The 24,924-nt window shown below is 39.0% G+C and overlaps 1 protein-coding gene across 1 annotated transcript in view; it reads right to left on the bottom strand.

Moving 5' to 3' along the window:
- The window catches only part of CHST9 (carbohydrate sulfotransferase 9), a 290,634-nt gene that overhangs the window by 233,341 nt on the left and 32,369 nt on the right, over positions 1–24,924 (bottom strand). Inside the window, exon 2 of the mRNA XM_007974385.3 lies at positions 21,939–22,154. Coding sequence (XP_007972576.1) covers positions 21,939–22,059 — 121 coding nt within the window. The 5' untranslated portion in view covers positions 22,060–22,154. The remainder of the gene's footprint in view (positions 1–21,938; positions 22,155–24,924) is intronic.

Raw genomic sequence — 24,924 nt, 5'->3', positions numbered from 1 at the left:
CTAAAGGCCTTAGGAACTAAGGGTTTTCCCAAAGACAGGAAGATTCTCATACAGTCACCTCTAGTTCTCATTTCTGAGTTCATTTTGTGAGCTCCTTTAAGAGATGAGCAATTCTACCACCACAGAGTTAAATGTGGTATCATGGATATTAGCTACAGTGTTTTTTTGTAGTTTTTGTTTTCATTCATTTATTTGAGATGGGGTCTCACTCTGTCTCCCAGGCTGAAGGGCAGTGGCACAATCACGGCTCACTGCAGCCTTGACCTTCCTGGGCTCAAGTGATTCTCCCACCTCAGGCTTTCCAGTGGCTGGGACTATAAGCACATGCACCACACTGGGCTAATTTTAAAATTTATTTTATTATTTGTTGAGACAGGGTCTCACCATGTTGCCCAGGTGGCTCTCAAACTCCTGGGCTTAAGTGATCCTCTTGCCTCATCCTTCAAAAGTGTTGGGATTCCAGGCACAAGGCACCATGCCTGGCACCAGCTACAGTTACAAAACCTGCCTACATGCCTGTTTTGGAGTACTGCCCCCACTCTCCCTCCCTGTTGATTGGCAGGAGGCTGTCAGTTCTCAAATCATACTTTCCTAGCCACTGGTGAAGAAGGTCTATAACTCAGGCTGGCCAATCAGAATATTTATTTCTGTGGGTATGGCAACTAGTACATAGGTTAGCAGAAGACCTCAGTAGGATGAATCAGCATCCAGTGTTGGTAAGTAATGGGGGAAACAGGGAAGAAAGGATCTCCTTTTTGAAACTGCTATCAATAAAAATGATAAAAGCCTGGAACTTCCCAGTGGGTGTCATGGATGTCAAATGCAGGAACCTGCTGAGGATTGAGGATGACACCATATGGAGGAAAGTAGAGTCAAGAGAAGAAGCCACGGATGGAGAGAGCCCTGGTGAAAACATGGTTAGCCCTCTGGATCTAGCAATTCTGAAATCTCTCTGGACTGTCCAGGGGCAATACTGAGAGCATCTCTCATCAAATGAATGCATCTAGGTTTCTATGTATCTATTATTTATTTATTTATTAGTTTAACTTACTTGGAGATGAATTTCTGCCACTTAAAACCCAGACTTCTATACAATACATTTGGGTGTACTTGTCATTTTTCTGACAAATTGATGGTCAATGTGGCTTATTCTGGGGTGTGTGTTTGAAGCTCGAGGCGAGAGGCTGAGGCTGAGGCTGTCTCTCTCTAAGAACCCAGAGGAGTAAAAGCAGGAGGATGGATAAGAGATGGAGGCAGGATCATAACTGCTTTAGCAATCTTTGTGTTATAATTACAGAAGAACAAACATACTAGTGTATTTAAAATGAATGAATTAGAGACATTTCTCATAAAAAGTTTAAAAATTGATTTACTATCTGAACTGCTCAGAAATTTTGCTACCGCCCAGATATAATTCTGGATTTGTGTGGGCCTGTTCTTTCCACTAAATGAAACAACCTTAATAAAAATGCTGTTCTTACAACTTCAATAAGAGCTTTTGTCTTACATTAAAGTTTCATAATATTGCATTGTATTGTGAGTAGACCTCTATTCAGAGTTACATTGAATACAAATTGGAATAGGGTTACAAGCAACATTAAAAGTTAATGAAAAATCAGCCTTGTACATGTAGAACAACAACAAAAAAAGTTGAAGGAAAGAAAGTACATAATTACACTAGTTTCGGTTAAGATTTAGGTAATAGTTCCATGTTTGAAATCTAGATCATTCTCTCCCCCTCCGTCCGATGTAATTATCCATTCAACTTACTAATGGACATTTGTCATATAGAACTAGCAAGAACTCCAAAATGAAGAGGTGGAGCTGAAAGAGTGAAGGAGAAAAAGGCAAATTTGATGCATGTGGAAGCAAAAGAGTATAGGAAAACATCAGCTTTTATTGAACGGTCTGTTACTAAAAATGTGCAGGAGTGCCAAGGTTTATTTTGGTTATCATATGAAGAAATAGATAGGAGCCTAATACATCTTCAGTTTGACTACTCAAAAGAAAAAGAAGGGGTAAAAGGAAAGCATTTGAAGTGAGTGAAAACACCAGTACCGCAGAGCTGAAAGGAAACTTGAACAACTGCTCTTACAACTTCTTCATGGTTTAGGTCAGGAGATGCATCTGAGTGGACTGAGGGCCTTGGCTAAGACGACACAGCTGCTAAATGGGTGTTCTTGTGGTGCCAATTAGTGACTTATTTCCCTCTCTGAAATATATGTCAATGAGGAAATAACATACAGATCAAGCACAGTTCTTATATTAGACACATTTCTCAGAATTCCCAATGTGGGGATTCTATCTTGCTGAGTATGTATATCTATTCCAATGATGCCTGCAGAAACAGGGGAAACGACCACAGCACGGATATGGGGACCATTGAATCTACTATGAGATGGAGCTGAGCTGAAACTCCATTGATCGCCTGACCTCTATACGCCCATACTCTGACAGTTATGTTTTGGCTCACCCAAGAGTAGTGTCAATTCAGAGCTGGTGCCCTGTAATCCCCCCCAAATCTGATTATCTTCTTTTTCCCAACACAACATCACCCTCATAAAAGGCCATCGTATTCAGTAATATCCTAGAGAGTCTTTTGAAATTTTATAGGGTTTTTAAAACTAGAAACTTGCATTTATAGATAAAAAATAGTTTATAATACCATAAAGATAGACCATCATGCTGTGGGTTTAAATTCTACAGGAGCAGGAGGAAAAAAAAAAAAAAAAAAAAAAAGAGAAGTCTGGGGAGAGCTAATAGGCAACGGGAAAAATGGCAAAAACCAGGGAAGATTTACTTATTTCCCCAAGATACCTTATTAGTTCTCAGAATTGCTGGTGAGCAGTTTGCTTCAAAGCAGGAATAAATATTGTGGCAACAGAAGAGAGTATTTTTATGTGCTGACATCAAGAACATGGTCTGCTAGGATCTGAGGAGACCAGACAGAGACTGGAACAAGGCTACTCTTTGCAAACCACCACCACCACAGCAAACCTGGGACCTCCGTCTCATACTGCGCCAAGCAGATGAAATACTACCCTGTCACATTTTCACAGACCCATCTTTCTCAGGAATTCTTTCTCCTTCCTGCAGTCCTTGGCCATCAATGACTTTCATGAATATTTGGAGAGTACAAATGCAGATAGACGTATGCCCTTATGACGTTATATGAGCCTTACAAGGGAGCTGACAGAAAGGAAAGGCAACACAATTCTTTGAAGTTAATACAGTGATTCACGTTGTAGTGCTACTCGCCGCACACACACACGTAACAACCCAAAGGGTCCCCAAAGTCAAAACTGAATAAATGAATATTTAAGAAATCCAGATGCTAAAAATACACCTGAGATCTCATTTTCTTCTTAATCAGAAATTGCTTCAGGGAAGAAGGCTCTTTACCTTCTGGAATCCAACATGAGCCAAGTTAACTTGGCATCCTGGCAGAAATCAAGGATAACCTGACTCTTGCCAACTGTAAACAGAGAGCATGAAATTTAAATTTCAGAGATACAGAGAGAAAAAGCTGCCTACCTGTTGCTGTGAATGAACAAAGACTTATGCTATTTAAATCTCAATGGGGAGTGCCAGAGTAAAATTTGAATTTGTTTGGATGATTTCAAATGCATACCTGCTTTTACAAGTTCAATCTAGTTGAGGCAAAAACACTTCAAAAGGACCAGAAACAGAATTAAAACCCATTACATTTTCACATTACCACTAGTTTTCCCTTTAAGCACACCACCATTTTTCCATCAATTCTTGATTGCTCATAACTCTTCAAACCTCTCCCAAAACCACAGCATCCTGCTTTTTGGATATGGAGTTTCAGGTTGCAGTGATAACTTTTCCCTTAGCTTTAGTTTATTGGACACACCTTTGATTCAAAGCAAACCGGGAGTCTCTACCTAATTTTCTGCCAGTGGTTCAGTGAATAGAGTTTTGATTTCTGTTGATCATTGAATTGCTTTTGGGATGGGTCTAAAATGCAGGCACTGACCCTTAATGTCAATCATAAAATTCTGAGTCCAAAATTCTGAAGCAATTTCATTGTTTACAGTGTATTTCTGGCAGAGTGATAATAAGCAGCCTGATCGCTTTATGGATTTGTCTCTCTCCCGAGCAAACTTAAAAGAAGGCTTAGTAAAACCTACATTGGTTTATTGAGTGTATGAAAGCTGGCTGCTACTCTGTTTATTCCTGTTACTGGACATTCTTTGGCTTTATACATCTGAAAAGTATTTTCAAATTGAGGATTTTTCTTTGTGCTACTAAATATGTCTTTCTTAGCCAATTATTATGTGGTGGGTCATATAGAAACCAATGAGAACATCTTACGATAAAAATCATTCCAGTTTTTAAGTATATTTCGTATGATAAGAAATGTAAAACTATGAGAGCCCCAATTTATACAAACTAGGAATTCACATTAGTTATAAAAGTAATTTGAAAGCTGTTCATAAGACAGTGAAATATATAAGTATTTATGTCTATTGTTTTTCATTTACAAACAAGTATTAATTGAGGCTTTGCCCATATGGTACCTGCTAAGCATTCTGGAATTCTACATTTGTCATTCTGATGTTTTTCTTAAGAGTACTTCTAGGCATTTTCTAACAGTACTGGGCTCAGAACACAGCCCCAGCATGGGAAGCTGGGGAGTTTCCTTCTGTATTGCTTCCTCTCTAAATAAATCTGAACCATTTTTGATATCAATTTTTGGCCTTCTCAATTTTTTGAAAAATTAATGAGAAAAATTTTCCATCAAGATTCTTACTAAAGAGATTCATACTAAATATGTAGCCAGCAGCCACCCACATATCAGTTAAGTGTCAATGAAAAAGAAGAAAATGGCATCTGTACAGGATCTATTTTGTTCTTTCTCTGAGACAGATCCAAACAAATGGGAAGCTTCCTGAGAAGGTAGCCATCAATGTCACTGATGTTAGCTCTGCCTCCATATTCTTTTTTCTTGGCTTTAAAAAATCACAAGTACTTTAGACAATAACTTTATACTGTGGGTGACATAGACAGGCTACCCAAGTGAGTTTCAATATTCTCCAAAACAAAGGAAGTGTAACAGGGTAACATGGAGAAAATAAGAGAAATAAGGAGTCTGGGTAACAGAACGAAAGTTTAACAACTAATCTGAATAGTAAATTGCATTTATTACAGAAAAAAGCCAAAATTATATTACACTAAAATTTAGCTACCTTTTCAGTAAAGTACTGCATGATAAAGAAGTTTTGCAAAAGCATGTTGCTCTGACGGAGTACTATCATGCACCTTTTGCTCCATGAAATCAGATGATGGATTCTCACAGACACTCTGATAAAAAACCTCATTTTCATGGTTACAGAAGTTAGGAGGTTGATACACATGCCTCTGACTAAGAGAGAAGGCATACACCTGTATTTCTTTTCCAAGATTTCTAACTTGATATTTTCAAATTGACTTAACAAAATCCTACCAATTGTGGCCGAGGAAGACATATGTTAGGAAGACATATGTTAGGCCACCATCACAGATCTCATGGTCTAGTGGGTTGAGTGTGATAAGGAGGATATTAAACAACACTTTAAATCTACCCTCATGAGGGCTTCAACTGGGAAGAATAGAGAGCACAAGGGAGGGGCAACTTAAGTGTTTGAGTAACAGGAACTGTTTGAGAGGCACCTGCAGAGGCCTAGGGTTGAGAGATCTGATGGTCGGTTGAGAAACTGAAAATGTAGGACAGCAGGAGGTTTAGGGCAATGTGAGCAATGTGACCAGAAATGAGCCTAAAGAGTTAGGCAGAGGCCACATCATGAAGGGTTTTGACAGGCCGAGTATGGAGTTAAGGTTTGTTCTGAGAGTCACTGGGGAGCCATGAAGAACTTCAAGCAGGAGGATAATCAGGCTTCCAAGGTGGACAATGAGGCTCAGTGAGGACAACGGGATGCGGACAAGGCAAGGTCATGGGATGGGGAGGAAGGCTGATTTAGGGGCTGCTGCAGCAACCTCAGAAAAGGATAATTGTGACATAGACTGAAGCAGTAGTATTGGGATAGAGAGAAGTAGACACACTTGGGAGTGCTACAAAGATCTTTTTGGATACCATGTAGTTGCAGGCAGACAGGAAGGAAGAGGAAACTGGAGGCATCATAGATGGCAGCTATCTTAGGTGGAATAATTGCATCACTACTGAATCGGGGTATTCTGGAGGAAGTATAGATTTTGGAGATAAATTATGACTTTAGCTCAATTACTGAGTTTAAGGAGTCTGGAAGCATTCAAGTATAGATGCCCAGGGAACAAATGGCACTACAGAGACTTGCAAGGGATCAAATTTCTGTGTATGGGATCACACATGGAATCCAAGTAGAGTGAAGTGAAAGAGAATAAGGGTAGAACTCTGAAGAACATCAATATCTAAGGGATGAGAAAAGGAAATAAAGAAGAGCAAACTGAGAGTGCAGCCAGATAGCAGTAAGAAAATTGGAAGGGACTGTCTTTATGGATGTCAAGGGAAAGTGGCACAAAATGGACATCACCAGTATCTAATGCTGCACAGAGCTCAAAAGAGGACTGAAAAGGACTTATTGGATTTAATGGTGGGAAGGTGATTGCGGAGAAAAGGACCAGTGGTTGATAGGGGCCGACTCCAGTAAGAAAGGTGAGAATGAGGACAGTCATAAAGTGGAGGTGGTTATGACACAAAATTATTCAAAGAAGTTAAAGAGGAGGGAAGGAATAAATTCGGGGGAATAGGGAAAATATGGTTGAAAGAATTAGATATTTGAGTTGTACTTTAGTTTTAGATAGAAGAGATTGAACTGTGTATAATTACAGAAACAACAAAGCAATACAGAAAGAGAAGATGATAAAGGAGAAGAGAATACATAGAGATAGGCAAGACCACTGAGGAGGCAGAAGCCCTTGGGAGCCAGATGTGAGTAGAAGAATAAGGAGGAGGAGGAAGTAGCTGAGAGGGGAGCCAGGCATGAAGGTGGAAATAAGTGAGTCTATGTTTTGGTAGACTCCCAGGAAAACTCCCAGGAAAACTCCCAGGAAACTCTGGGAGTTTCCTTTGATGCTAGCCATCTCTTTTCTGTGATGACAGAGGAAAGGTGATCTTCAGTGACATGGAGAGGTGATCTTCAGTGACATGGGGAGGAGATGTGCTTGGAGTGTCAAGGAGAAAGTAACATAAAAGCTGCCTCTCTAGAAAACAGGAGAGAAAAAGCTCAGTAGAGAACTTAGGATTGTGAAGCAACATTAAGGACCCATCAATTTATCCTGGTACCAATCTGTCTTGTGTAATTTTCTATCACAATCTACAGCTGCCAGATATAAAAAGAGACACCCTGGCTGATCAGGCTTCTTCATGACTTGAGCAAAACATACCCACAAGAAGATTCCAAAATTATTTTTTATTTATTTTATTTATTTTTTGAGACAGAGTCTTGCTCTGTCACCCAGGCTGGAGTGCAGTGGTACGATCTCGGCTCACTCCAACCTCTGCCTCCCAGGTTCAAGCAATGCTCCTGCCTCAGCCTCCTGAGTAGCAGGGACCCCAGGCGAGTGCCACCACGCCCGGCTAATTTTTGTATTTTTAGTAGAGACGGGGTTTCACCATATTGGCCAGGCTGGTCTCGAACTCCTAACCTCATGATCCACCCACCTTGGCCTCCCAAAGTGCTAGGATTACAGACATGAGCCACCGCGCTCAGCCCCAGATCATTAAGTGAATCCAGGAAGAGTAAATTTTTTTCTCAAACACTCTGTACCTAGCAAAACGGAGAAGATTGGCCATTCCATATATCTACCTAACTACTAGCAAGATATTCCTCCATTAATATGATAATCATTGGTTAAATGATTTCTGGGTTATACATTAATTCCTATGTGACTGTGTAGGATGGTTAATGACCCAAAAGTTGTTTAATTCTTGGAAACTGGCAAAATGAAGTATCTAGAATTGTAACAGACCTAGAAGGTAGTGACTACACCAAAGATCTGATACATTGTGAATCATGGATAAACTGTTGGCTGTTCTCTCTCTTTGGAATCTCTCCTCCATTTCTTTCCATTGAATTCCTCTTTGGGGGTCTCCTATGTTCTAGGCGCTGTGGTCCTAACCCTCATGGGGGCTTTCAGTAGGGAAGCAGGCAGGCACAATGGCAAATGTTTACAACCCAGGCAGAATCATGCAGTAAGAAATGAAGCTAAAAGTTTGAGAAATAGTAGAGGAAAGTCAGGCGATTAATTTTGTCTATTGGATTAGCACACACCCAAAATGTACTTTCAAGTTTCTATATAAAACACGAGGAGACTTTTAGTATTCTGTGCCTTGGGGAAAAATAACAGACAGAACACTTAATGAAAACTAAGTTTCTTCTTTCATTTAAAAATGATCCTTATTTTCTTTTCAAGTTTTATACTTCTTTGGTCCATGATGGACTAGAGATATTGTGCAACTTGCCACCAATACTCTTAATTGCCTTAATTGCTTGGTTTATTCTTTTTTTTTTTTTTTTAGATAGAGTGTTGCTCTGTCACCCAGGCTGGAGTGCAGTGCAGTACAGTGCAGTGCAGTGGTGTGATCATGGCTCACTGCAACCTCCAATTCCTGAGTTCAAGCTATTCTCCTGCCTCAGCCACCCGAGTAGATGGGATTACAGATGTGCACCATCATGCCCAGCTAATTTTTGTATTTTTAGTAGAGATAGAGTTTCACCATGTTGCCCAGGCTGGTCTCAAACTCCTGACCTCAAATGATCCATCGGCCTCGGCATCCCAAAGTGCTGGGATTACAGATGTGAGCCAACGTGCCAGCCTTGGTTTATTCTTGAAAGGTATGTTTGAAAAGAAAACCACAGTGAATTGTTCCAAAGACATTGGTTCTGTACTTCTGAACTTTCTCTTGAAGTCTGGGGCCGTTACAGCAGTAAGTTCTCAGCAGACAGATTTTCAGCTAGAGAACAGAAACCATGTTCTTGCTCCTCGTGGTGCATCTAGTCGCTAAACTTCCTAATTCTAGGCTTTGGAAAAGCTATATTCAAACCAGTTTGGGAAAGGAGCCAATAATCTCAAAGGATCTTGAGCCCTCTTGGATTTCAAGAAGGAAGGAAAGAAGGCAAAGGTGGAGGAGGGGAAGGGAAAAAATATAGTGTAGAAAAACAGTTATCGGGAAATTCTGTTTTAGTTCCAGTTTTGTTACCTACTGGCTGTGCAAATTTAAGCCTTCCAGTTGTTTCTCTGTAAAAGGAGGAGGCTGGGACTAGATGGTGCTTTGACATTTAAAGGAGTTTATTTCTATTAGGAAAATTAGATAGTTTGGACTAGGTAGTATTACATTACTGAATCAATACTTGCTAACAGGACTTAACTCGCTGACTGCCATGAATTATTTAGTGAGTGAGGTCTTTACACTCATACTCAAAGTCCACACTAATGACCTAGTAATTATTTTAATCGATTTTCAATGAACTGTGAAATACTCTGTTAGCATACCAATAAAGTAAGAAACACTGAGAGCAGATTCTATGTCTTATATTAATATCTTTCTGCTATAATTCTGAATAGCAATCAGTGTATCCAAAAAATAGTTCTGTGTATGTTTTATTAGAATTATCATTGAACACTTCTACTGTTTTAAGAAACCCTAATTTGGATTCATGTCAGCAGACGAAAAGATATAATATGGAAGCATAGAATTTTGAAGCTGATAGGATTTTGGAGAATATGCAGTTCAGCCCCTTATAGCAGCACTCAAACACGTAAACAAAGAGATTATATAATGATATTCTTAGCAGAATTATGTGTGAGAGTCAAAAGTTAGAAACAACTTTAATGTGCATCAGTTGGAGAATGTATATATAAACTGCAGCTCATTCATACAATGAGGTATTAGCTAGCAGTTAGGTAAATGACCGAGAGTTACATATATCAATGCAAATAAATCTCAAAAACCTACTGTTGAATGAAAAAGCAAGTTGCCAAAGGGTATATACAGATAGATACCTTTTATATAACCTACAGATATGAAAATGGAATACATGCATGTGTTAAAAAGCATAGAGACATACAGGAATGTGGTAATAAACATCAAATTTAAGATGCAGTTACCTCAGGAAGGCAAGAAAGAAGGTATGAAAATGAGAGAAGAAAAGAAACCATAAGGCACAGAGATTTACTAGTTTGTTCAAAGACACAAAGCAGGTTAGAAGTGAGTACCCAGGCAATACTTTTCACTACAGACTACTAATTGGAGCATTAAATACTAATCCATTTTGGAGAGCTTCCGAGACTTATTTCTTAATATCTCTGTAAACTTCAAATAAAATCCTACATTCCCCACCGACTAAGCAGACCCCCTCCCGGCCCAGGGGACCCCAGAGAAATCTTAAACAACTGAGTTCCTGGCCAGTTGCGGTGGCTCACGCCTGTAATCTCAGCACTTTGAGAGGCCGAGGCGGGTGGATCTCCTGAGGTCAGGAGTTCAAGACCAACCTGGCCAACACCGTGAAATCCCATCTCTAATAAAAATGCAGAAAATTAGCTGGGCATGGTGGAGCACACCTGTACTTCCAGCTACTTGGGAGGCTGAGGCAGCAGAATTGCTTGAACCTGGGAGGCAGAGATTGCACTATTACACTCCAGCCTGGGCGACAAGAGCAAAACTCCGTCTCAAAAAAAAAAAAAAAGAAAAAAAGAAAAAAAGAAAAACTGAGTTCCTGGCTATGATGAGAAACAAGGTCAGACATACCCTGTTATACCCTCCCCGCCCCTTTTGGAGTTTAGACACAACTGATCACCATTAATGTTAAAATTGAGATCATAAGACTAACAGAACAGACTTTTTGTGGCAATATTTAACAAAGTATCAATAAGACCTAAGGCCATGAAAGGCAAGGGTGAAGTCACACCTGCAGGCCATTAATCTTGCTACACAGCATCCCTATTTTAATTTAAAACATTCCTTTCTGCGGGTCCAAATTTTAAACAGAGTCTTATTGCTTTAACCAATTGTAAGTTAAAGAATCTTTTAATCCATTTTTAACCTATAAGCCCTCACTTCAAGACACCCTGCATTTTCCAGGCAAACCAATGCATACCTTTCATATATTAATTTATGTCTTTGCCTGTAATGCCCACCTCTCTAAAATGTACAAAACCAAAGCGTCATCCAACTTGGGACCACTTACTAAAGGCATCTTGAGTTTGTGTTTACCCTGGGCTCTGGTCACTTCTATCGGCTCAGAATAAGCTTCTTTAAAATATTTCACAGAGATTAGTTTTTTCCATTAACATCTCCTTTAGACACAAAATGATAGTCACATAAAATTTAACATTGTAAGAGACCTTAAAAGGTTATCTTCTATAATTCCTCATTCAAGTTTTGACTTTTCTTCACAACATGTCAGCTAAATGATGATCCAGTGTTTTGCTCAAACAAAATACTGTATAGCAAAAGGAAAAATAAACCATAGGTAACACATTTCTGACCTCAAGGAAGACATTTCAGGATATCCCTGGAGAAAATGTCCACCCCACCCCAAACCAAGCAATTTAACTTCTGAAAAATCGAGTGAAACACCAGCTTCACTTGTCTTCCTTAGCTTAGGTGAGCTTAGTTTTGGGCTGAATTCACTCATACAGCTAAGACTTACTGAGCGTCTACTATGTGCCAGGCACCATGCTCAGTGGTAGGGCACAGGAGTGAACAAGGGAGTACCTTGGGGTTTGTGGTATAAAATGAATTTAAAACAGTAAAGAAGGATTGCTCTGTGCCATCCTCTGCTTCACCCTCTACTCTAAGAGGTAAATAGAGCTAATGGGGTCCATTATGAGGCCCCTCTGAAATTCAATAAGCCTTCTCTGAGACAGATGAGTGTTCACCGAGGGTAGGAAAGAAAATTAAGAAAGAGTAGGAATACTATTAGACCTGGGAGGAAATGGATCAAGGGACCCCAACAGTTGCTGGGGCTCCCTGTATACAACTCTGTTCCTTTCTTCCTGTCTGCTTTTCTTCTTTCTCTTGCTCTAAGCCTAGAATCTTCAGCTGCTCTGGTCCACATGGTAGAAAGCAGCTGAACAAGCTTCTGAGCTTTGCATCAGATAGTCCAGGTACTCAGCCTGTATTCCAAATCTCAAAAGCCAGAATCCCCAGAAAGGGAATCACTGGCCAAACTTTGATTAGCCTTCCATCCCCTGGAGGATAACTTTACTATACTCATCATGTGTGGTACACTATGAATGACAGGTCTAGCATTTGCCAGGTACCTGCCAACAGAACAAATGAAGGGTTACATTGTAATATGGCAGTTCCTGGTACCACTTTGTAGAAAGCAAGGGCATCATTGTTTATATTGCTCAAAACATATTGGGAGAACAAACACATTCAATATATTACTAGATGTTAAACATCTATGTTGATGGGATCGACTCTGTTGCAAAGCTTCGCTGCTGCATGTTATTCAGGTTCAGAAGACTTTAAGCAACTTGACATCCATGACTCCTTCACTTCTGGGGTATGGGGCAAAAGCAGGGGACAGTACACAGAATACAAGAGACTCGAAAAGCTGGGGCAGAGAGTTAAGACAGCCCACAGAGCTGAGTTGTAGTTGGCTGAGTGAAGAGGGTTGCTGGGGGTACATGGCAAGGTGAGGACTGAAATCTGCATCTGGAAGCAGGGGCAGCTGTGGGACTCTGGTGAGCAAAATACAAGTTTCCTGCCCTCAGGAAGCTTCCATTTTACTGGGAGTTGCAGAGCATATGTAAGCAAACAAAAGAAGTTATTACAAATTGAGATCAGTGCCATGAAGTAAATTTTAAGAAACAATAAGACAGGTGTGGAGAGAGAAAACTTCCACTTTACATAGGATGTTTGGGGAAGGTGATATTGAGCTGTACCCTGAAGGATTCGGAAAAATCAGTCATGGAAACGGCCAAGGAAAAGGGCTCCAAGAAGAGGGAACCGCCCTGACATGAGAATAATCATGTAGCGGGAAGATGAGGTGTGGCGCTGTCCGGAAGTGGGCAGTGAGAGCATGTACTCATTTGATTAAAAACATTGCTTGCCACACTTACAGATATAAGAGAAAGTAATTCCAATGAGTGACTTTGTAAAGAAAAACAATTTTATTTCCCTGAGTATATGATTGACAGTAAACATAAAATCCTTCTATGTAAAAAATGGCTTTGTTCTAGTTCAGGTATACAAAGATAACCTGAAAGAAAATGTAATTTCAAAAGAGCAACATCACAATCAGGATATACGGTCTACTTTTTAGAGGAAAAGAATAGACTCTCCCATCAGAGAGGTTCAGGGGAAAAGAATTATATCAGTCTAGTCTAGAAACAAAACTTCATATGCCAAAAATATGCTTCAGTGTAGAGAGAGAAAGTGGACTTAGTCTGAAAACAAAGCAAGATGATGTCTCCTTAGAAACACCAGATGCACAGACCAGAATCAATTATCTGAGGAAAAGCAATAAGGTGGCTTTACTTTGCCTGAAATCAGAAGCTTGCAGCTACTACTTTTCATTTTCATACAAAGTGAGAGGGTTGAAATACAACCAGGACTACTGATGTTTATAGTGCTTAAACAAAACAAAAACAAACAAACAAACAAAAACTAGCACAAGTCACCATCTATTTTGGCCAACTTGACACTGATAGTAGCATGTAGGATTTGAATAGAACCTTGACCTACCAAAAGGTCACATCACTGAACAAAAAAAAGTATTTTCAGGCAAAATATGTTCAGGACCAGAGTCCTACAGAGCATGGATTGGTGACAATGAGTTTTTAAAAGATGGGGTTATATTTATATAATTATCTTATAGGCTAGCAATGATAATTCATAACTAAAGCATTGACCTTAGATGTTAACGCTGAATCCTAAATTCAGACATTGTACTTATTTGGCATGAATCAGAAAGAAACGGGTAGAAGTCAGGAAAAAAATCTAACTAGAAGTATACAAGAAAATTTTTTAAAGTTTCTGAGTTCTGGGGAGATGGTCAGAAAACAAAAAATTTCAGTTACAATTACATCAAGACATCTATTGTACACTATGCTGGCTATAGTTAATAACAATATATTGTACTGTATATTTTCAAATTGCTAAGAGAGGAGATTTTAAGCAGATTTTACCACAAAATAAATAAGTATGTGAGATTATGCATATGTTAAGTGGCTTGATTTGACCGTTCTGCAGGTTATACATGTATTAAGACATCATGCTGTGTACCATAAGTGTATACAATTTTTACTTGTTAATTAAAAAATTGTAAAAATAACACAAAACAAGGGACAAAAAAAAGTGCTTTAGAAGGAAAGGAAGTAGTCGTGAGCCATTTCATATGGAGAACAAACACTTGTTTGGGAAGAGTATATTTTTCTGTCTGACTCCTTGGCTGGGTCAGCTGATCCATACTGCAGTCATATTTGCTGGGTTTAGAAATAATTTCACTTTGTTGGCCTCATTTTATTGTTCAACTTTTTATAGCTTGAACCCTGTCTTGGTGAAAATGCAGACCTCAGACATACTGTTTACAGTCTTTCTCCTCTTCTGTCAGCTTAATATAAGTATTACAGTGACCACTCTTTTTTCTTCTAGTGCATGCCTTGTAGATGAGTGAGAGGTGAGAGGTAAGAGGAAGTGCCAATAAATCAGCCAAAGTCAGTACCTCTGGGTCAGTGGTTCAGAACCTTGGCTGAATATTAACATCACCTGGGGGGATTTTTAAACTCCCCATATCAGGGCCACATTCCCAGCCTGGCAAATTAGCATCTCTGGGGAGGAGACCAGAAACCAAAATCAATATGTCAGGGTGTGGACCAAGGCACGTGTTCCTTAAAACGTCTGGTCTTTCTCAAGCAGCTGGTGAGAACCATGATCTAACTGTACTTTTCTCACTTCACTATGTGCAGCAAGCACCTGAGATTCTCATTAAAATGCAGATTCCCATTTAGCAGGCCTGTGTGGGTGCCGAGGGTCTGCAATTCTAACAGCTGTCACGTGACACTGTTGCTTCTGCTGCTTTCCACATTTTGGGTACAGACACTCTGGATCAGGGGTTCTCAAAATATAATCCCTGAATCTGCAGCATCAGGGTCCACAGAAATCTTGTTGGAAATGCGAATTCTTGGGCCCCATCCCAGATCTAGTGAATCTGTAACTCTGGGGGTGGAGCCCAACCGTCTGTTCTAACCAAACCTTCAGGGGATGCTGATGTACATTCAAGTTTGAGAACCACTATTGGATTGGATAATATTTTTCAGTTTACTTGAGTGTTAGGCTTTTGAGGGGCAAGAAAGGGAGATACCACAGTTTATCCAGAGCAATGGAGAAGGCTCACTTGTGGAAATAAGAGATCAGGTTTCACAGGAACCCAGGAAAGGTTACCCAACCAGGACACACGTGATGACCTACTGTGGCACAGTGAGGCATCCCAGGAGTGTGGTGTGGTCTGGAAGCATGGAGTGTCATTCTGCATCTGGAGTGACTGCCCAGGTGGCCCATTGCCTGGCCAGTGCACTGTGTCTTTCTCTAGTGCCTTCTCTTAGCAAGTCTCTACAATGCTCACCATCTCTGCACACTACAGGGTGGCTTAGTTGGAGTCCTAGAATGAGGCTGCTTGAATCAGACTTCTGGTTTCTTATTTGCTTAGCTTCCGTTTTCTTGTCTTGAAAAATAGGAATACTAATGGTACCTGTCTCAGACTTGTTGTGGGATTAAATGATATAATGGGTGGGATGTGTTTAGAGTATTGCCTGGGACCTGATAACTGTTGAAACTATAAGGCTGCCATTCTTGTTTTCAAACAAAAGTTTTATGAAGTTTTTAAAGAAGTTTCTGGGTTTTAAGTAAACATGTAAAAGTGTTATCAATAAATAGCTAAAAAATTATTGGTCCTAGGTAGAAATGCTTAGAAGTTATTTGGACAGATTTTTGTAATGTATGCTACATTGAGGAAATGGTTTCAGTTTGGAATGGCTGAAACTAAACTTGACTCTGGAAAATCTCAGGAAAATATATAATGTAAACTATTAGATGGGATCTGTATTGATTTTTACTGCTTTGTATATTTTAAAATATGTGTATATAACTCTTCATTACTTGATAGAAAGTGTTGTTACACATGCGTATTTCTAACACAAGTTACACACGGGAATAGTAACGTCATGTTTTAAACAGAATTATACAGTAGGTGTTATGGTCCAGGCAAGAGTGACCAGATTGTCTTCTTCATGAAATGGTTAAGAAGTCTGGGTGACAGAGCGAAAATGTGTCTCAAAAATTTGGGGTTTCATTCTCCATGAAAATGATCAGACTATGCTATGAAAGGAGGATGAGCCTCATGAAGTGTCAGGGATACAGGTAGGGCAAGTTGTTAAGCAGAAGCTAAAATGCAAGTTCTTGCTGAATATATGGAGCTTTCTGAGGAAGTTGCTGTAAGATGAGTGGATACCTTGGGAAGGAGTGAATTTTTTGTCCCCAGGAGTCTTCAAACACAGTCTGTGTGGTCATTAGACAGGGATACTGGAAAACCAAGCAAACTATTATTTATCCACCCACACACAATACTGTTGAGCACCTGTCACATATTAGGTTTCATGCTATGAAAAGGGGATGCTGAGGGAAGTCAGACAATCTCTCTGTCCATACAGAGTTCACAAAATAGGAAAGGATACAGACAATTAATAAGTCAACAAATAATTAAGGAGGCAATTGCTGATTGTGATAATTTCTCTGAAGGAAATGAATAAGATGTACAGATTGATTTATACATGTAATCAACAGATAATTTATTATCTATTAATTATATTAACTCATATAATTGATTATATTTATTTATATGCACAATTATATAATCTATATATGTTGATTTATTTATATATGTGTGTGTGTATATATACACACATACATATATATATATAGAGAGAGAGAGACAGAGAGAGAGAGAGGCACTGATTGACTGTGGGGGTGATCAAAGAAGGTGACATCTGAGCCAAGCCCTGACAGGTGAGATAACAGAAGGGATCCCAGGCTCCTGAAACTGTGAGCACATCCAGTCAGCAAAGGTCTTGGTTTAGCAGAGGAAGAGAGGTGGCTCTGGAAGCATGGTGAGTGAATGGAGAATGACGCTGAGGAGGCAGGCGGTGGCTACAGCTCACACAGCTGTGGGCCCTGGGGAGAAGGTTTTGTTAAAGGAAATGAGATATGACTGAAAAGTTTTAAACGTGGGAGTGATGTAATCCAATTTGTATTTTTAAAAAACAGGTGGGTTCAAGAGGATCTTTGAATTCTTATCTAAAGCTGTGATGGTGACTCTGTCGTTAGAGGGTCTCAATGCTGTCATATGGCACACCCGAAACAGTTACATACCCTGCCTTTTGGTATGAGTTCCATTTAGCAGTGAGAGTCTAACTAGATAAAGAGTGCCAAACTACAAACTTAAACACTAGCTGGGGGAAAAAATAAACAACAAGCCATTCTTGTGATTTATCCTAACCAACCCTCATCACCGCGGCATCATACCCACAGCTCTCTGTCCTCCTGTGGTCCTCTGGGTCCTTTGCATGCTCTCATCTGCCCAGCCTCCACTCCCCTCCTTCTAGTGCTTCTATCTGGTCAGCAATTCTATCCCTGACAACCGACTACACTGCTGCTTCTGCCCCCAACTCATTAGTTTGTCCCATAATGGATGGCCTATCCCTTTTCTGTCACAAAGGACTCCTCCTTTTGTCCCAGTGGCTTGGCTTGGACTCAGGACCATTTTCTCCCTTACAATTCATTTGACTGTACTCTCCTTGAGAAAAAGGATTATATCTGGCTCGCTATTATAAGGCTGTATTCACCATGGTGCTCAGCACATCCAATTGTTAAGTCTTCAAGAAATACTGCTGGATGAGTGATTCCTCTGCCCATGGAGGCAGCTTGTATGGACACGAGATGTCCCTGGACAATGACCTCTGTCTATGCACTCAATTCTCTCCTTCTCCTGCCAGCTTCTACATTGGGAACCAGAATGACTCTGTGCCAATTAGCTTCTCCCAATTAATTTAACCAAAGTTGGATCTAAGCTTTCAATTTTTTTTTTTTTGTTTTTTAACCTTAATCAGTCAAGGCACAAGCTTGGGCACAATTAAGTTTTCCTGAATTGTGGCTGAGTTTTAATTGTGGCAACTCAGAAAAAGCAAGTTTGCAGATGTTCTGCGTCATTTCCAGGATAATAATAACAGCTCATGTTCGTTGTGCATTACTGTTTGCCAGGCACCATACTGAGTGCTTTGCAAGCATTGTCTCCTTTAATCTTCACTGCAACCTTATGTGGAAAATATGACTATGCTCATTTTACAGATAAGGAAACTGAGGCTTAGAGAGGCAAAGAAATTTGCCCAGGGTTACAAAGCTAACAAACAGGAGATCTGAGATTTCAAGATCCTTCTGAATGAAAAGTTTGTACCTTTAACAACTACGAAAAAAAAACCATAAAATAAAATTTGTGATAACATATCAGCATACTGCAAATTAGCACTAGGAAATGGATAAATTAATTGATAGTGATATTGAAAAAGTAGCTGGTATTATGGAACTCTACTGCATAATTGGATAGATTTTAATTTCTCTGTCATACAGCTTCTCTTTACTTCCAAAAAATCTGTTTTCATAATCCTTTACCAGTATATCAGAGCATATTTCAGATTTTTTGAATTCTAAAGTATTTTATTTTAATACAAAAAAAAACAAGAAAACCAGGGAGGCTTAGAAAATAGTCCATACCTTAGATTTGAAAGGCCTCAAATAAAAGACAGGAAGAAAACCTAAGAGTTCTCATATATAACTGAAATATATGTGAGATCAAAGCCATTTAGATTTTAAAACCAGCATTACTTATAGAAAGTCTAGGAACCAAACCAGCTCATCTTTGAAAGTTTCTTTGAGTGACAGTTCTAAAGTGTCCAAAAGACAGATTTTCCATTTTTTTAAACTTAACATCAAAGCACATATTCACATATTTATTTATTTAAAAACAGATTGCCTTTAAAAATGCCTAATGCTCCTGATGTTATTTGAAACACATATACAAAACACACACACACACACACACACACACACACACACACAAAACCATAAATGTCTGCTTATCTAGGAAACCGCAGAATTTCAACCCACAGCACTAACCTAAGGCAGAACTTCAGATGGAAGTCTTCTTGAAGAATATTACAGTTTTTCTTCAGAGAAATGGTTATCCACAGGACTCTTGACTTTTACATTTATGCTTTTTGTCATGAGTAGCTTATGAAATATTACATAATTCATTTAAAATATATCAAGAATCAGGGAAAAGCACTTCTAGCAACATTACAAATAAAATTTAACAGAGTAAGTGGTAAGTGTTTTATCAGTCAATCTTAACCAAGGAAAATAATTTTCCAACACTTGGGAAAATTATGAACTCAAGATTTAAGCTTGTAGAAGAGTTTACACATCTGTATGTCATTTAATTGACCAATTTCAGTGATTTTAAAATATCTGTACTGATGCTACTGCATTTATAATTATATGTCTACATAATCCAGTGTTTTGGTTAGGAGACTCTTTTAGGGATTCCGAGAATTAGGAAAACCTAGGTATGGGTTACACTTCAAAAACGTGTCGCTTTGTAGCTACAGGTTAAGTCATTTAAACTTTCTGAGTCTTCTTTGCTTCATCGGTGCTGTAGAGAAATAATAATATTCACCTTTTTCCTTCGTGGAGGTGACACATCGAGCAGAAGCATGGACCTCGTAGCAGTACAACCTGGGTTCAAATCCAGGCTTTCCCCTCTGCACCAAGGCCATGCAAGGCCTTGGATATGCCCCTAAACCCTCTGAAGTCTCATTTTCCTCATCTGTAAATTTAGGATAATACTCACCTAGTAAGATATGAGGATTACAGAAAATTTATGTAAACATTTGGCACTTCTTAAGCTCTCCATAAATGGTAGCTATTAATGCTTATGGACATATTTGGTAAACTACATTTTATATGTATGGTATTATTAACCTGTTTCCTTAGATGTATAATTTATTAGTGACAGATTAAACACATTTCTGCCCAATAGTAGTCTATATATATGAATATATTTTCCCTTAAGTTTTAAAATCTTGCTGTGATAGTCTTTTTGTGAAATTTGTTATGAGACCATGATATTAGCAAAACTCGAAACAATGAGATCTTTTTCTTTCTTCCTCCTTTGCTGTATTTCAGTCTCTAGTCTTCAGTGAATTTTCAATCCATTCATTCATCCATTCATGCATTCATTCAACAAATACCTACTGAAGGCTTACTATGTTACAGGATCTATGCTAAGGGTTACATTTCAAGAAGAATTAGCCTATATATTTTACTACAGGTGATTTCATTAAATATGATGTTATTATGATCAATTATTTCAGTAGTATAGAAAAGTTGGCATAATAGTTTATGTAAATCGTAAAGGGAATTAAGACTATATTTTGACAATATGTTACATATTCTTCAGAAAATCATTATATGCAATCTCTTTTCACGAAGTTTACTATATAAATTAAAAACATCAAAAGCGTTGGCCAGGGGCGGTGGCTTATGCCTGTAATCCCAATCTCAGAACTTTGGGAGGCCAAGGCAGGTGAATCACTTGAGCTCAGGAATTCAAGATTAGCCTGGTCAACATGATGAAACCCTGTCTCTACCAAAAACACAAAAATTGGCCGGGTCCAGTGGTGTGTGCCTGTAGACCCAGCTACTTAGGAGGCTGAGGCAGAAGAATCGTTTGAACCTGGGAGGTGGAGGTGGCAGTGAGCGAAGATCATGCTATTGCACTCCAACCTGGGTAAAGGAGTAAAATGTTGTCTCACGAAAAAAAAAAAAAGTATGAGGATAAACCAAAGAAAGGAATTTAAAAATGGAAACAATTTTAAAAATAATCATAGTTGTAACTCAGTATTAAATTGTCTTTTGGAGAAGATTCTAAAGGGTTTTATATCTAGAATAACTTGAAAATGGGCCACAATTGGAGACAACTGAGAAATCTTTCTTCTGTTTTTACTTTATTATCCTTAACAGTCATAAGCCATAGACTATTTCTACCAATGGAAACCATCAGAACTTCACAAGAACTGTATGTATAAATTTCTATGATATTCTAAGTCTTTTACTTTCATAATACTATATCATTATAAATATAATCATTTTTAACAGTAATTGAGTGCCTCCAATGTGCAGCAATTGCAAATTGAAAAACAAAAGTACAAGATGAGCACAGCAGGGATCAGTAAACTATTGCCGGTGGACCAAACCTTGCCCACCAGCTGTTTTTGTAAATAAAGTTTTATTGGAACACAGCCTGATCCATTTGTTTACATGTAATCTATGGCAGTTTCTTGATATATTATCAGAGTTGAGTAGTTGTGGTAGAGATGCTGTGGCCTGCAAAGAGTAAAATATTTATGACCTAGTCCTTTATGGAAAAGATTTGCCAACCCCTCCTCTATAATAAAAGTATTAAATGATATTTATACCAATTTTGAGTATCCACATAAATTAAGAAGGAATTAAAGGAGAGCCTGCCGTACATTCACCTCCTTTTAGGCTTATGCGTGATGCTCCACCGACAGACAAGAAGTAGGATAAATGCTATACTTTTGAAGACAAATTCTCTACAAGCAGTTCTCTCCGGACTATGGGAGCACTACTATTCCCCACTGAGATAACAAAAATTCCCATTGTTAAGCCACCAAACAAATGCCTACCAGAGTTGTATAATTTTCCTTCCTTTTAGGAGCTGGCAATTTTAGCTTATGACTCATTTTTTGTTATTGAAAATATTGTGATTCTTAATATATTAATAAGCATCACAATTAATTTAAAATAGCTATTATGGTTACAATTAAAAGAGAAGAAAAAGCACATGTGTTACCTGTATGTTGTTCTTCAATCCAGACTTGCAAATACATGAAGAGGAGTAGCCCAGCTACTCCAAATATCAGCACAGAGAGGAAGACTTGTTTGGGGTTCATGACCATTTCAAATGGCTGCATTTCTCCTCATTTCAGAAACTGAAGAACACATGATTTGTTTTCCTGTAAAACTTCAGTCTTTTCTTGTGCTCTAAGGGCCCATTCCATAAAGTAACCTAGAATTTTAAAAAGAAATCTACATTGTACATGTCTGCTAACATTATTTCTCAAATATGGTATAAATATGCAGTATCTCAACAACGCTGAAGACTTAATGTGCACACCAATGCTCTGAGGACAGAAACGACTGCAGTAGGTGTTCTTAGAATGGCGATTTTCTATTGCATACTTTTATCTAAGGAATGTATTATCCTACAGTTTATAAGTAACATCCTAACATTTAGTTAGGCAAAGTCTGGCCAGACTTAAGTCCTCCTATATTGTTAAGTGTAAAGTAAGGTTTGGGCTAACTTAAAATAATTGCGAGCAGGAAGAATAACAGAATGGGTTGTTAAAGGATGGGTTTTGAAAAACATGTTTGTAGAATATAAGGAAAAATCACCTCCTGTGTTAAGAATATATGAAGTTCAAAAATGGAAGGTGTACTCTATCATTTTTCTCTCATATAAAGTAACAGATTTCTCCAATTTAAAGGGCACATTTAAAATCCTTCAGAGGAATAAAAAGAAAAATATTAAAAGGTCAGGGTTCAAGGACCCCTCCCATAATAACATGAAATCACTGAAATCTACCTCAGATTACAGAAATCTACCTCAGTAATAAAGAGCTATTTTATTTTTTAAAAATACTGAAAAGACTTTCTTTTAGAACAATCTCATTTAATATAATCTTAATTTTTTTATTTAAAAAAAATCACATCCATTTTTGAGAACCTGATGAAAATGTGAGTCCTCTCTTTAGAAAAGTATAATCACATACAAAAATCTTGCATAAAACGGCAAAGTGTTCATGTACCTTCACTGAGACCCACATTAAGAATCCCTGTTCCCCAGTGAGAACACATGGATGCAGGGAGAGGAACATCACACACCAGGGCCTGTCAGGGGATGCGGGCAAGGGGAGGGAGAGCATTTGGACAAATCCCCAATGCATGCGGTGCTTAAATCCTCAATGATGGGTTGATAGATGCAGCAAACCACCATGGCACAGGTATACCGATGTAACAGACCTGCCCGTTCCTCACATGTATCCCGGAACTTAAAGTAAAATAAAATAAAAATAAACATAGAAAAAACAAACAAACAAAAAGACTCCCTGTTCCCAATGAACTGCCACACAAGTATGCAGTAACCTGCCTGGTGAGCTCACCTGGTGAGCAGCCCTGCTAATGGGACCAAGGTCATGGCTTTGTATCTAATGCTGGCCAGAAACCCTGGCTCTGTTCCTTGGCCACAGGACACAACCCCTCTGGGTGAGCTGAATAAATGTTTCTTCAGTGTGAAGATACCATGCACATTGCTGCATCAAAAAGTTCTCTCTTCTATTCCATCGCCTCAAAATCTTTGAGGAGAGTCTTTGAGGGAAAATATTGACTTTGCCTGTTTAAGAGGTGTTTTACGGGGTGCCAGTTAAAAGTTAAAAACTGCTGTGGGAAATTGCTTGTCTGGTTAAAGGATAATATTTAGGTATTCTTGGCAAACCAATTTTCAGGGCTGGCGAGGTAGCTCATGCCTGTAATCCTAACACTTTGGAAGGCTGAGGCAGGAGGATTGCTTGACCTCAAGCGTTCAAGACCAGCCTGGGGAGCATGGTGAAACCCTGTCTCTACAAAAAATAAAATAGATTTTAAAATTAGCCCAGCGTGGTGCCATGTGCCTATAGTCCCAGCTACTGGAGAGCCTCAGGTGGGAGGATCACTCGAGCCCAGGATGGTAGAGGCTACAGTGAACCATGATCAGGTCACTGCACTTCAGCCTAGGCAACAGAGTGAGACTCTGTCTCAAATAAAAAATAAACAAACAAACAAACAAACCAAAAAACAAACTATAGCTGATATCCATGACACCACATTTAACTTTGTGGTGATAGAATTCCTTATCTCTTAAAGGAGCTCAAAAAGTGGCCTCAGAAATCAAAACATGAGATGACTCAATGGGAGCCCTCCTGTCACCCCTGAGTTTCTATAGTCCTTGGGGCTGGCATTTCCCTTGAGCCTGAAAGGCTGTGGCTGCAGTGAGCTGTGACTGTGCCACTATACTCCACCCTGGGCAACACAGCAAGATCCTGTCTCAAAAAAAAAAATACAAAATAAAAAACCAATTCTCACACAAATGGGCTTCAAAGACAATAAAAGAAGTCAGAACTGGAAGTGAATGTACTAAGTAATTAGAATGATTTCTTGATTAGAAAAAAAAAACACCAAACAGTTAAAAGTTTTTATGCAGAATGAAAAAAATGTCATGTCGTGAATACTTCTCTTCTGTTTTTTGGTTTTTTTGTGTGTTTTTGAGATGGAGTCTTACTCTGTCACCCAGGCTGGAGTGCAGTGCTGCAATCTTGGCTTACCGCAACCTCCACCTCCCAGGTTCAAGCGATTTTCCTGCCTCAGCCTCCCGAGTAGCTGGGACTACAGCTGTGAGCCATGCCCCGCTAATTTTTGTATTTTCAGTAGAGACTCAGTTTCACCATGTTGGACAGGCTGGTCTTGAACTCCTGACCTCAGGCAATCCACCCGCCTCAGCCTCCCAAAGTGCTGGGATTACAGGCATGAGTCACTGCCCCTGGTCTGAATACTTATTTTCTTTATCTTTTAGCTCTGACCTGGAAGGGGCCAGGGTAAGAGCTATTTGTCAGCGCTACCTAAGATGCTTTCTCAAATCCAATTCTCCGAGTTCTCTGAGGAAGGGGCAACTGTTTAACACTTCACTAGTGCTTTTGAGGATTTCAGGCATTTCCTTGATTCAGGTAGTAAATAAAGTTTTTAAA

This window comes from Chlorocebus sabaeus, chromosome 18, assembly GCF_047675955.1.
Source record: "Chlorocebus sabaeus isolate Y175 chromosome 18, mChlSab1.0.hap1, whole genome shotgun sequence".
NCBI classification, from domain to species: Eukaryota; Metazoa; Chordata; class Mammalia; order Primates; family Cercopithecidae; genus Chlorocebus; species Chlorocebus sabaeus.
The sequence above is the reverse complement of the archived record's forward strand: the minus strand, read 5'-3'. Positions and strand labels throughout refer to the sequence as shown.